General features: G+C 38.8%; 1 protein-coding gene across 3 annotated transcripts in view; it reads left to right on the forward strand.

Moving 5' to 3' along the window:
- Positions 1–12274, forward strand: part of LOC120418442 (E3 ubiquitin-protein ligase SH3RF1-like) — a 35286-nt gene extending 23012 nt beyond the window's left edge. For all 3 annotated transcript variants that reach the window (XM_039580851.2, XM_039580852.2, XM_052707896.1), the window contains 7 exons: positions 403–750; positions 811–1122; positions 1180–1406; positions 6113–6761; positions 6817–6951; positions 7016–7261; positions 12043–12274. In XM_039580851.2, the coding sequence (XP_039436785.1) occupies positions 403–750; positions 811–1122; positions 1180–1406; positions 6113–6761; positions 6817–6951; positions 7016–7261; positions 12043–12214 (2089 nt within the window). In that variant the 3' untranslated portion in view covers positions 12215–12274. The remainder of the gene's footprint in view (positions 1–402; positions 751–810; positions 1123–1179; positions 1407–6112; positions 6762–6816; positions 6952–7015; positions 7262–12042) is intronic.
- Positions 12275–14610: the final 2336 nt, after the last annotated feature.

Here is a 14610-nt window from a genome sequence, read left to right on the forward strand (position 1 = left end):
GAACCTCGTTGGGTAAATGTACGACTCGTGCTGAAAAAATCCTCTTTTTGCAACTTGGTTTCAAAAGTACAAATTACCTATGTTTAAACTAGGAAGTACCTTGATCTTTGTTGTATGAATTCTGAAAAAAAGGACTGATATTAATAATAATACTTTTTTTTAAGTTCACGAGAAAAAAAAACGTCATAAACAACTTCAGACTTTTTAAAAGCATTGCAAGGAAAAATGCTAAATTTCAGACATGAATTTTCCAGGTCTATGGTTCAATTTGTTTCATGTGATTTTGTCAGGCGAATGAATCACAGGTCCATCGTCATCATTCAAACGGCTACCTTCTAAGTTGATTAGACCTAAACCGTCGGTTCACCTACATTTCCTTTCCTCCCCTCCTTCCTTTCACAGTGACATCAGCTTCAAGAAGGGCGACATCATCATCCTCAAGAAAAAGATCGATCACAACTGGTGCGTGGGCGAGGTCAACGGCAAGGAGGGCGCGGTCCCGCTGAACCACCTGCAGGTCGTAGTTCCGCTGCCCTACCCGCAGTGCAAAGCGCTGTACGACTTTAGCATGGGCCCGAACGAGGAGGAGGGCTGTCTGACGTTCAAGAAGGGCGCCCTGATCCACGTGCTGCGCCGGGTGGACCAGAACTGGGCCGAGGGACGGATCGCGGACAAGATCGGGATCTTTCCGATTTCGTTCGTGGAGATGAACATCCTCGGCAAGCAGATGATGGACGCCGCGTTGAAGCAGTAAGCTAAGTTTGAGATTTTGTATGCTTCAGCTATTGATATGAACCCTCTTTCTTGTAGCATCCTGGCCAGTGCCTCCAACAACCGGACCGTTCCGCCGACTCCATTCGATCTGAACGCCAGTGATACGACAAGCTCCAGTGTGACCACGAGTCCAAACTCTTCCACCAGTACGACCAGTTCAAACTCCAGTACGGCACCCAGCAGTCCGACGTCGCACTTCCTGGCAACGGCCGCGGCTGAAGCGGCCGCTTCAGGCGGTGGTCACTCCAACAAAAAAAACCACAAGGAGAAACGGCACTCGTTGACAACCTTTGTGGCGAGTTCCAGTAGTGGAGTGGCCGTCGGAGGATCGTTGCATCAACCCAATCGGTTAGTTGTTCTAAAAACATGTCTTAAAACCTTAAACAACTTCTCCCTCTTTTTTAGCCACTCTGCCGAGATTCTCAACACGCCGGATGCCGGCACGGAGAGGCAACCGGCGGCAGGAAGCTCTGGAGCTACTTCAATGGTAGAGCAACCGTGGGCTGCCGCCGCCGCTGCCACCACCAAGGCTAGTCAGCTGTTCCATCAGCATCCCCAACTGCCAGCGACCTACATCGCACTCTACCCGTATAAGCCCCAAAAGCCGGACGAGCTGGAGCTCAAGAAAGGATGTGAGTATCCAGGTTTTTAAGCGAAGATGGCGTTCGAATGGTGAACGCCCGAAATGTCAAGATCGCGCAGTGGTACCAACATTGCGAAAAAAAGTGTACCAGGGCATTACCGCCACATTTTTTTTCTCATTTTGGTGCCACTGCGCAATTTTGACATTTCGGACGTTCACCATTCGAACGCCATCTTCGCTTAAAAACCTGGATAGAAAAAGAATTATGATGATTGGATTTTTGAGAAACGGAATTATGATAACATAGTGATCTGCCATTTTTCGCAGAGATTTTTTTTTGCAGAATAATTCTCCGCCAAAACCGGACATTGATTTTATTTATATTTTTTGAATTGGTTCAAATTTTTGGGGACTTTCTCTATGAACACAGTATAGTCATTTTGTGTCATTGGTGTTCATAAAAAAATATAAAAATAAAAGTTACAATGCTTACTTTTCACATTTCATCAATTGTGACTTGAAATTAATTAAAAGTTGGACAAAAGTTTTTTTTATTATTGAACGTGATTCATGCATCTAAGAACCCCTCGGTCATTTCGGTTTGTTTTAGTTTTGTTTTGCGTATGTCTTCTTTTTAACTGGGCTGGATGTGGGGGAGGGGGGGGGGGGGCTAGGATTTCCAAAAAAGTGTAGTTCCCACACTCCCCTGCAGGTTCAGAATTGTGTTCAGGGTGGCCACTCAAGTCGGGAAATCGAAAAACTCGGAGAAAAGATAGGAATTTAGCAAAATCAGCCAAAAATCGGAAATTAGGGAATCTCAAACACACTGGAATTTAAATTATGTGTTAACTCTTGAATAATTTTGTAATATATTGTATTTACAATTTTCATATTAAATTCACGCAATTGAGTCCTATAATGAAGCTTAAATTTGTGATATAACTGTTCACAACGATAAAGCTGATTTTTCTAAGTACAGTGACCCTTTGTACGACCGCAAACGATTTAAAATTGATTTTTAAATCAATTTTTACAAATTTTCTTCGCGGCCCTTCTTGACAGCAAAGGCCATACTTGACAGCTCGTTCCAAGGGGACCATAGTTGATCCATTCAAAAAATGCATTGCATTAAAATGAAAAATAGTGATGATATGGTTTTTAATCATGTTTTTACCATTTTAAATAAAAATTTACATTGGGCTTAAAACCCTGTTCTTTACGGTTTTACGGTACATTTCGGAATTGGGTACTAACGCCCTTTGTAAATTTTTATGTACAACGGTGAAAAACAAGATTAAAAACCACTTCTGATCACCTTTTTTTCATTTTAATGCAAAAAAAATATTAACAAGACAACATTTTTTCGATGGTTCAACTCAGGAAGGTGCTGTGTCCTATCCCTCGCCTAGACCAGACCAAAATCCATGATAAAGCTGACAGACCAAATCTGTCAGACCAAGACCATAGACTAATAAAAGACTACACAGTGGACTCTGAACCATGACTCAACCTTTTTATGACCCCTCGGCAGGACCGGTTCACTGTCAAAAATGACGGATCGATATGTCATCAACTGGCAGCTCTGACTTTGACATGACATTTCGCGCAATGTTATTGTTTATGTTTTTGTTTTGATTCAAACGGAACAAGTTCCGGATGAGGACGATGATTACTAGAGTGAACCATCGTCCGGGGGGAATCTCGAGGGTGGTCGAATTTCTAGCGATTCACATTCCGCGTGTCTGCTGAAAGATGGACGCGCCTCGCTAGAAGGTCATTCCGGGATTTTGCAACAAGCAGCTCCCGATCGATTTCGGACTTTCAGTCGTATCCTCCCAGAAAACGATCACGTGAACACCGTCGGGTTTGCCAAGCGGGCCGCCTCCGGTTAATACCGCTGGGGCAAAACCGACTTCCTCCAACCCGGAATCTTCGCCCTGAGAGGCTAGAAAGTTCTTGGAGACGCTATCTAGACCTCGACGTACTGCACCTACTTTAAAAACCTCAACACGGCCAAGATCTTTGCCCCTAGCTTTTCCCTTAACTGCCAACTTGGCATTCCCAATCCCAGCGATAACGTCATCAAATGAAAATTTGTCCCCGAACCAATTTTACCGACAAAGAGTACGACCTCCCCTGGCACCGATATGGGCGAGCTGTACGCGGGGGCAACAACTGGAACTGGCAACGAGGAAGACGATCAACCTTCCGCTCAGATTGTCAGCAAGCAGGGACAGGGCATGCGCATCCTTGAAGTTACCAGCGGAGTTCAGCACAGTTTGTTCCATGTGTAGAAGGACTCTCACAAAAGAGGGCCCGGAACCAAAACCCGCCGAAACAAAAACGCGGATACTTTGTATCATGTACTTGAGGGTTTATTTATGAAAGTTATTAAAATAATTCACATAGTTCTTCTTGACAACTCCTCGTCCTTCTGGATGGTTTTCTTCAGCTCCAGAATGGCCTTTTTCAGCAGCTCCTTCTCGTAGGCGTTCACCTAGGGTTGACCAATTTTCTTCTCGAGATTGTGTTACCCAGCAGCAGTGGCATGGAGAAGTAAATGTCCTCGAAAATATCCGAGCGTACGTACGCACACTCTATCACGTTCTTTTCGTCATTCATGGCACGGTCCAGGGCGAGGGCAAAACGGGCCTGGCGTAGGCCATCGAGAACGTGGCCGAACCGGCATCGGCCTCCTGAATGTGTTCCGTCAGGGCGGCAATCTTATCCTGGGGAAGCTCTGGGATGCACTGGGATGATAGTGTCGCCGGAGTGACCACTAGTAAATCCCGCTCTTTCACCAAACAAATATTGCTGCACAGCTGATTGACTTCTTCGCAGGCTGCTACCTTGATTGCAAAGCAAAACAAAAATAAACAAGATGCGCGCGTAAATCAGCACAAAACGAAATCGAAAAAGTCAGCGCTGCCAGGTCGATCTGTCATACGAGGGGCTAGCCGATGCGGTTCACCGTGGTACCCGCGGTTCACAGCTTATGAGTCATACTTTTTTGAAAATTTTGTTCGGAGTGTTTAGTCTTTAATTAGTCTATGCCAAGACTGTCAGACCAAAGAGCAAAAAGTAAACAATCTTGTTCTTCGACGTAGGTGCACACAAATCAACAAAAGAAAATTTGAAAGAGATTTTATTTTTCAATTCAATGACTGGGCTTGAACTGCAAAATTGAATGGACGTCAGAAAATGATTAAACAGTGCGGCGTCCTGTACAGCGACAATTAAATAAGCAGTTAAAAGCCTCATTCTTCCACTTTAATTTTTGATCGCGTTTTCGGTTTACACCTGAAAAATCTTGAAATTATTTATACGGATTTGTGATTCCTCTCTTTCCACCATTCCCTTGGTTCAACTATGGTCCCCTTGGAACGAGCTGTCAAGTAGGACCTTTTCTGTCAAGAAGGTCCGTGAAGTTAATTTTTAAAAATTGAATTGGCATTCATAAGCTAAACGACATGCGACACCTAGTGTTGAGTAGCAGAACAGAGCGAAGAATGTCGATTGAAATTTCCGCCCTTTGAGGTTATGTATGCGAATTCTGTTTTGTTAAATTCCAGCGTTCAAAACAACTTTTGAGCAAAAATTCGAACTGATACTTTGTTAACTTTTGATGTTCTATCATTTTAAACAATATTATTTTTTCAAAAATTTTTTTTTAATTTTTTTATTGCGTCAATTTATAGAGGGCAAAAAGTTTACACTCGTACTACTTGAATTTTTTCTCAAAAGTTGTTCTAAGAGCTGTAAATTCAATTTTTAGTTTGCATTCCTATGTAACCGAACAGCGAAAATTTGAATCGTCATTCTTCGATGCTTTGCGCCATCTGTCGGAATTTTTGAGCTTTTAATCGCGAATTGAAAATCCATTTTGAATCCTTTGCGATCGTTCAAAGGGCCATTGTACTTAGAGAAATACGCTTTATCGTTGTGAACAGTAATATCAAAAATTTAAGCTTAGTTTTAGGACCCAATTTCAATCTATTTGAGATTGAAAAGGCTTTTTGTAAGACATTTAAAATCCTACTAAATATAAGCATTTGACACAGACTTTCATAAAAAAAATTATGAATAGATTAGATATTTTTTATCAATAGATTTTTATTATTTTTTGTTCATTAAAAAGAGGTAATATTCAACTTAAAACAACAACAACGTTAACAAACTAATGTAAAATAAAGCCTAATTTTAACGATTATGGCCAGTGTAAAATTAAAATTTTGTTGTAATATACCTATTATTATTTTTTTGATATTGATTGAATGATATTGGTTTTTTAATGTTCAACTGAATTCATTAAGTAAGTTTTTTTTCCAAATGTTGTTGGAAAACTTTTTTACATTTTAACCACATGTTATTTGAAATTTTGATTTTAAGTTATTGCAACTATGCTTAAAGAATTTGTTTCTTTAAACATTTCACATAAATTGAGTATTAAAACATGGAATCACACACATTGATTAAATAATTCAATATCAAAATTTATAAAATTGAAAAGGCAACCTGGCTAAAAACATTTTTTCTAAATTCTTTGAAAGATTGATAACAGTAAGCATGTTTTAAGCGTCTTTGATTTAAAATGTGATTTGAGTGGTCACCCTCTGTTGTTCTTAGAACATACTGTGCTCAAATTCAATCCACTTCCACGAACCATTTCTGCGGTAAACTTTTCGCAGTAGATCTGGCCGCTTTGATTTTTGTGATGTGAAAAGCAATTTAATGATTCTCCTTTTCTCACTCCAGCAATCTACTACGTAACGGAGCGCTGCCAGGACGGCTGGTTCAAAGGCGCCAACCGCCAGCAGAAAACCGGCGTCTTCCCGGGCAACTACGTCACCGTGTACAAAGGCCGCGAGGGTGGCCACGCCAGCCGTAACAATCCCCAAGCCCAAGGATCCCAGGGACCATCGCCGCCCGGAGCTGCTGGAAGCGGAACCGGCCCCGGTACCCCAAATCCGTCCAACAACCTAGCCCAAATCACGCTACCTGCCTTACCGCCGCGGGACACCACGGCTTCCAGCAACCCGGCTCCGGTGTGGACCAAGCAACAGAACCAACAGCAGCAGCAGCAGCAGTCGTCCGGGAACTACATTGACTCGCTGTTTGGCCGCAAGTCAAATGGGACTTCAGCGGAGAAGAATGGTGCAGGGGCTGCTTCGGCAGCTTCCAACGGAGCAGAACATGCAGCGCAACCGATCAAGGAGAAGAAGGACTCGTCGGCGGTCAGTTTGATGAAGCGCTTGACCAACATCAAGCGGTCCAAGTCTCCGACGACGAGCGGTGGAACCGCCAATCCGGCGTATTCCATGGACAATCCAGTGTTTGAGGACAGTGCGGCGTCCGCTTTGGCCAAGCCAAATCTGCAGCAGATCATCAATCCGGTTCATGTCAGGTAAGGTCAATTGAATCAACTTTAGACCTTTTATAACCAAGATTTCTAATTTTAGATCCGGATCTTGTCCCAGTCAACTGCTGCAGAATCTTCCAGCGGACCTGCTAGCCGCCCAGGGTCGTGAAAATGTTCCTTACATGTACGGATCCCAGCGGGTAAAACCCCACAAGGAGCGACCTTCGATGCATGGGTTTGTACTCTTTCTCGATATCTCATTCTCAGTAAACCTAACCTCAATCCGTCCTCATTTTCAGCATCAAAAGCGAATCGTCCAGCAAGAGCTCCTCGAAACATGCGGCACTCCAGCAGCAGCAGCAGCAACTGCACCAACAATCGCACGAGGCACCGGCCTCGACGTCCCACGGCGCCCAGAAGCAATCTCACCACGTGTATCATCGGAAATCTCAGAGTCTGGACGCGAGCGCCATCCTGACGCAGATGAACGGCGGCGCTGGAACGCCTTCGAAGTCGTCGTCCAAGTCGCACGTGGTGCGGGAAAGGTGAGTGGCTAAGGGTATTCAAATTTAGCAGTTCTGTTTCAAATTAAATTTAGCAAATTTTATCAAATTCTTCGATAAAAATGTTAAATTGCTTGATCGTTTTTTTTTTGCATGTTTGATTTTATCGCTTGAATCGAATCAAAATCATAGCCAAGCTCGTTTAAACTCATAAAAATTTTTAAACATCAGTCGAGTTTTTCGACAATCCTACTATTACTTTGACTAGTGTTGTAAATGAATGATAGAAAAACTATCATTTGATGATTCTTGCGTCAAAATATTAGAATGGTCCCTATATATTGTTATCATAACAGTTTGCAAAAGATTTTACATGAAAAATTAAATTTTCGGTAATATTTTTGTTTGCCCAATGATTCTTTTTCCTACTTAAAACTACTAGAAAAAAAACTGTAGGAAAAAAGCATCACGGTGATTTTAGAAGATGCTCGATTGGGTTAACACGACGATGTGATTTGATCAAAGGTTTGCGGTTCAAAGATTAGAAATCACTCACTCACTGCCGAACGAGTCTTTGCCAGTAGAAGCGCGCAACCATTCGTGAGCGAATATTTTATTGGCTGCCAGCGACTTGGTAAATCGCTTCACCCAGCGATACAAACCTACTTCGTGAATTTCTTTGCCTACTCCGTCCGTGTGACCAGGGCAATCAGCCTCTCTGAACCATTCACTATACTATGCGATTCGAGAGAGAGAGAGAGAGAGAGAGAGAGAGAGAGAGAGAGAGAGAACAAACGAGAGAGTATTCAGTAGCGATTGCTGAGGAAGTGACAAACGGTCTGCGCAGTTTTGCGTCGCTTTGATCACAAATGATCGCGAGTTAATGAGTTTTTGCTCAATCAAGATTATTGAATGTGATACAGTCGACTCTCTGGTTGTCAATATCCAAGGGACCGTCGAGGAAGAGAATCATCAGTTTACAGAACGATGCAAAATGAAGACTCGATTGAAAATGTTTTTTTCTTGGTACTCAGCTATGGGAGAGAATCATGGCAACGTCCAGCAAACAAAAACAAACTAATGTCAAACACCCTTCAAAGCTTTGTTTCGCAAAGAAATATGTCTATGCAAGCCATGACTGCCCACCATTGAAAAAACGGCTAATATCCACTTTTGGCAAAAACGAGATATTAGCACTAGGTGGTAGAGGACGTTCCAGCGCATCTTTTGGAACTTGAATTTTACTGAAATAGTGTCTAGACTTGGCTGCCGATGCGAAAAACCAAACGGCTAATATGCCACTCTTATGGGAAATTACCTTGACGGAGATTTTGTGTCAAACACTAAAACGCGTTTTTCTCGGAATACTTGATTTGGCATAATAGCCGAATTTTCAATTATGGGCAGATGAGATAGTGACAATATTGACAATCGGAAGAGATTTTTAGAGCAAACAGAATCCAAGGGACCGTCGAGGAAGAGATCCTTCAAGCAAGAGAAAATATCGAGGAATATACACAGAAAAAAATATGTAAATTTACACAGCACGTAATTACTGTTTCTAATGTAAACTCACTCAACATACCATACCATACCAAACAGCTTAGAACACCATACGCGGTGCCCGTGCTGTATCAAGAAGGTTGTTCTACTCACTCAATGTAATGTTGAAATATGATGTAAAGAGTAAAAAGTCATGGAAATTACTCCAATGTAAATCTAAATCTAATGTAAATCATGAATCTAATGGAAACGTTGAGCATGGAAACTCAAATCTGACGAATTTCTACCCGTGTTCGGCTTCCTGTAAATTCCTATTTAATGTAAATCATATATCCAATGTATTTCTGCCAAACGTTGACTTCAAAACTACCCGAATTAAAAATAGTAATATTTGGTTCTCTTTCTATCGCTCTCATACTTCGCTGGCCCACTGCGTGAGCCTCGCCTTGAACAAGTTGATGCTTTAGCCGCTCGTTTATAACATGCGAAGATGGCTCAGTCGGCAGCGGGTAGCAGCAGTAACTCCGAACATTCTACCCGTCGTCCGTTCTATTCCAGTCCAGCGTTATTTCACTTGGCCGTCGACGAGAAAGCGCCCCTACCTGTGAAACAACTTTTTAAAATCTGAATTTCCTTTTGCTGCCCGTTTCACTCATTTTAAAATAGAACATAGGCCACACCCTTTTCCTACTGCAATCCAAGTCGAGCTTCTCATTCCCATTGGCCAATCAGAATTAGTTGATTTGAACTAATGTAAATTCCAAAAGTAATGTAAATTCGAAAACTAATGTAAATTTTCAAAACTAATGTAAATTTCCAATGAATCTAATGTAAATTTCCAATGAACCTAATGTAAATATACATCATTTATCATGATACCTTTTAGTACATGATAAATAATGTAAACTTACAGAAATATTTTTTTCTGTGTAGGATACGCTCTAAGTAAGCGTTGCAATATCTTCAAGTGGTAAGATGTTATTCTCAAATCGAGCAATCGGATGTTTTTGTTGAGATACTTCCCGATTATTTCAAAGGGAAGGTTAGTATTTTATAAGAGAGTATTTCTCTCAGATTTCGATCATTCGATTTTTGGTGTATTTTTTAATCCGGCTGAAACTTTTTTGGTGCCTTCGGCATGCCCAAAGAAGCCATTTTGCATCATTAGTTTGTCCATATAATTTTCCATACAAATTTGGCAGCTGTCCATACAAAAAAGATGCATGAAAATTTTGAACGAATTTTTTGATCGATTTGGTCTTCGGCAAAGTTGTAGGTATGGATAAGGACTACATTGAAAAAAAAAATGATAAACGGTAAAAAAATTTTGGTGACTTTTTATTTAATTTTTTGTCACTAAAACTTGATTTTCAAATTTTTTAAACCAAGAGCGAATTTTTAAAAGAGCGTAATATTGAATGTTCCCTTTTTGAAATATTAGTCTTGATTTATTTTTTTCTGAATATTGTTTTTGAAAAGATCGGAAAATTTCACAAATGTTTCATATTTTAACATTGAAAATCGGTCGGCTGCTGAGAAGTCGACATTAGAAAATGGTTGGTTGTTTGGGTGAGACTTAGAAAACATCAATTTTCCTGTTTTTAAACACTTGCATGCCAATATCTCAGCAACTAAATTTTGAACGAATTTTTTGATCGATTTGGTCTTCGGCAAAGTTGTAGGTATGGATAAGGACTACATTGAAAAAAAAATGATAAACGGTAAAAAAATTTTGGTGACTTTTTATTTAATTTTTTGTCACTAAAACTTGATTTTCAAATTTTTTAAACCAAGAGCGAATTTTTAAAAGAGCGTAATATTGAATGTTCCCTTTTTGAAATATTAGTCTTGATTTATTTTTTTCTGAATATTGTTTTTGAAAAGATCGGAAAATTTCACAAATGTTTCATATTTTAACATTGAAAATCGGTCGGCTGCTGAGAAGTCGACATTAGAAAATGGTTGGTTGTTTGGGTGAGACTTAGAAAACATCAATTTTCCTGTTTTTAAACACTTGCATGCCAATATCTCAGCAACTAAAGGTCGTACCAACAAAGTTCAAAAAAGCAAAATATAGAGAATTTTCTCAGCCTTTCAAAAATATTTATTTTCTAATGTAGCTAATGGATTTTTCAATATTGCCATACGATTCTTAGGTGGTAGGAGGTGTTTTCCGACCAAAAATTTTATATTTTGAATCCAAGATCAAGATTTAGTAAAGCAAAGGAATCCACCCAGCAGAAATTACAACAAAAATCTTCTCGCGAAACGAAACAAACATAAGTTTTCTATCTCAAATGACGCATTGCTCGTAGGTTTTAAATCTAGTTAATTTTTTAATGAAATTAAAATGTTATTTTTGCAACACAATAACCTTGACGAACCGGTGGCGTGCCTTCCGATCAACGATAATAAGGAAACCGCGCGGCCCCGCTGCTCTCACTGACTCTGTTTTGTACTTTCCAAATACTATAAGACAACAAGGATTTTTAGCAAACGCCATTCAATATTGTGTACTATGCCTTTTACGTCGTTATGGCGGTGAAATCAGTTAATTGCATTACTAGCAATAATTCCTCATACGAGACATATAGACAAATCCAGCGAAAGCTCAACGCTGCTTTTTGATGGTGAGAGATTTGACAGCTCCCATACTAAATATCTCGATTTTCATACTTTTTGTTAATTATCTTTTAAAATAAAATACTTAACATATGAAAACTATATATTTTTGGTGCCCAAAATTCCTGCTGAATCGAATGGTGTACTTATCTCGATTGCAAATTTTTTGAGCAGTTTTCATTTTAATAATATTCTAGGCACATTTTGTGCACCTAATCAATCAATACTTTTATCATAAATAATCATTTTATTGCTTAAAATTGAGTTTTCCTGAGCTCCCATATGCCAATACATGGAAGCTGTCATTTCTAACACCATTGGCCACCTAGCGGCCATTTCAAACTGGATTCATCTATTGTTTCGGTCAGTTTCTTACAGGACTCGACGTAAAAAAAATATTAAATATATGCAACGGCCTGATTCGATTATTAAATGCCTCTATAGAAACCTTCGGATAGTCGAATTAACGTATGACCCGGGTTCGGATAATCGAGTACAGACTATGTTGAAAATTTGATACGAAGAGCTTTTGTTCAGATTTATATATTTTTTTAAATTCAGTTTTTTTATTTAGGCCTTTGCAAATGGTTTTCAAAATTAATTTTAAATTATATAAATCCCTAATTTATACAAAGAAAACTTCATATCTTCCTCAATTCTAACAACAACAAATCAAAAAATTCCATTTTTCCCCTCAGATTCAAGTGCATCGTCCCGTACCCACCCAACAGCGAGTACGAGCTGGAGCTGCGCGTCGGCGACGTGGTGCTGGTGCACAAGAAGCGCGAAAACGGCTGGTACAAGGGCACCCACCAGCGATCCGGCAAGACGGGCCTCTTTCCGGCTTCGTTTGTCGAGCCGGACATTTGATGCCGAAACAACACCAACAAGAATTAAAATTCGAGATCTGTGTAAAAAAAAACTCGTAAGTTTTGGGCTCGAAAAGAAGGGAAACACAAGTATTATGAAGAAAAACAAGTTAAGCAAGTCTCTGTAGTCGTTCGTTTTATCGTAACAGTGGTACTAGAATTATAGCATTTCTTTTTACGTTAACACCGGTTATCTAGAAATTACGATTGAATAGTGGATAAGACATGGATTAGGACAAACAAAAAGTAAAAGTTGAGACAACACAAACACACTTAAAATTAGGCCAACAAAAAGTGCAAATTTGTACCTAATTTTTCTCTATTGGGTCTTTTAAAGTCTGATTACAAAGTTAAAAACATGTTTTAAAAACGTTAACGTAATGTCCTGAAAAATTATATATATAAAGATATGATGTAGACAACATATGTTTAGCGTGTAGAAATGACACTCGAAAGTGAATCAAAAGCACCCAAAAAAACCTTATTCTCGATGGACCACAAAAATGATTAAAATCATGTTCAAGTTGGTTTCAACATACTCTCTATCGACAAAACGAAAAACTCCAGTCATGTTGTGCGAAATTAATCGTAAATATTGTGTGTTTTTGAGTTTATCATCAAGTTCATTCCATGATTATGAATAATAAAATAAAATTATTACGCAAATGCATTGTACAAAACCTTCCTCTCTTACATTATTCTAGCCCAATATCATTGATGTTGTGTTTGATTACAGAAAAGAAAAAAAAAACAAAACTCTAATGCAAAACCATAGTAAATTCGTGCAACACAAAACAAAAAACTCTTATTCATTAGCTAATCTATAACCAACAAATCGCGTAACGTGTTTCATGTGCATTCGAACTTTAATAGCAATAGCACAAATCTATTTCAAAGTAAACAAAAAGCATATTATATATTGTCTAACAAGAAAACAAAATGCTACCGAGAAAGTATAATTTAATATCTATATAAACTAAAGTGTAAACACAACACAAAAAAAGAGCGCAAACAATGTTTATCGTGCAAAATCTATTAGACAAAAAAAACGCAAACCATACTCACAAACCGACACGTTTTGATTTTGAAAATCTTTTAAGGTATTTACTGTTTTTAAGTAAGCATAAACAGCAGAAGAAAAAAAATCATGATAGATTCACTCACTTTCTCTCTAGTTAGAGCGACTAAGCCATTTGCACAACAAAAAAGAAAAAACTTGAGTAGAGGAAACACGCAGCAAGAGCAGCAGCAGAAGCAGCGCAGCAACAGAAAACAGGGTGAATTTACAAATTTTCAGTCAAAATTGTAACGAAAACGCCACACACTTTTTCAAACACACGCCTTTGACAATTGGAATTTTTGCGGAAAAGTCTGAGAGCGTTGGCTGCGTTGGTTGCTCTCGCTCCCAAGGTGTTGAAAGGGGAAATGTGATTCGGTTGAAGGATGCTGAGCGAGCTAGATATTGCTTCCGATGCAATATGGTGGAAATCTGATGATAATGAAATGTTATGGAAACAGGTATACTCGTACTTTAAATATAAATTAATGCTATATGAAAGAAAAATCTGTGTCGTTTGTTTTCTGAAAAAATATCACAGCAATCAACATTTCAAAAATGCAAAAAATAAGAATCCAAAATTAAAATGTTCAAATAATAAAAAAAAAATCAGGCAATTACAAAAAAAAATATTTCCTTTTTAAGTTGTCTTAATTTCTCGTGAAGTTTCGCTAATTTCATTTTCAAGCAATGTTTTTAATGTTATTAGTTTTTGGTCACACTTCAAAAAGATTAATAACATTTATTGTTATTTGTGTAGTAAAGAAAAAATGATTTCAAATTTGGTTGCAAATGTCAGTCTTTTGTCTTTTGATTTATTTTATGCAACCATGCAGCAAACAAATTTAACTGTTTCTAATTAAAAAAAAACAAAAATAGTTCCATAAACGCATCCATTTTGGTTAATTAACGTTAAAAATTATGGTCATGAAAATTTATTGTTTTTTTTTTAATCTGCAATAACCCAGAGGTATGTTTTATTTAGAACAAAAGTTTTCTCATTACAGTTTCGTGATTCGTAACAGTCACATTCCTGGATTATTTTTTTACAGTGTAATAAAGTTGTGCAAGTTTGTAGAGCAGCCAATTAAAAAAAAATACCTTTTTTAAATTGAATAAACACAGTAAACAACGACGAAAACGAAGTTGACTTTATAGCTGTCGGCCACCATTCCCAAGTAACATTTTTTCCCAGGAGTTCTACAAGAGCTCTTCAAGATAGCTACAGCATAGCAGTTTGGACCGCGGTAGGATAAAACTCTCTTCAAGTACTCTTCCAAACTCCTGAAGAAGTTTTGAAGAGAATTTTATCCTACCGCGGTCCAAACTGCTATGCTGTA

This window comes from Culex pipiens, chromosome 2 (assembly GCF_016801865.2).
Source record: "Culex pipiens pallens isolate TS chromosome 2, TS_CPP_V2, whole genome shotgun sequence".
In the NCBI taxonomy this organism is placed as follows: Eukaryota; Metazoa; Arthropoda; class Insecta; order Diptera; family Culicidae; genus Culex; species Culex pipiens.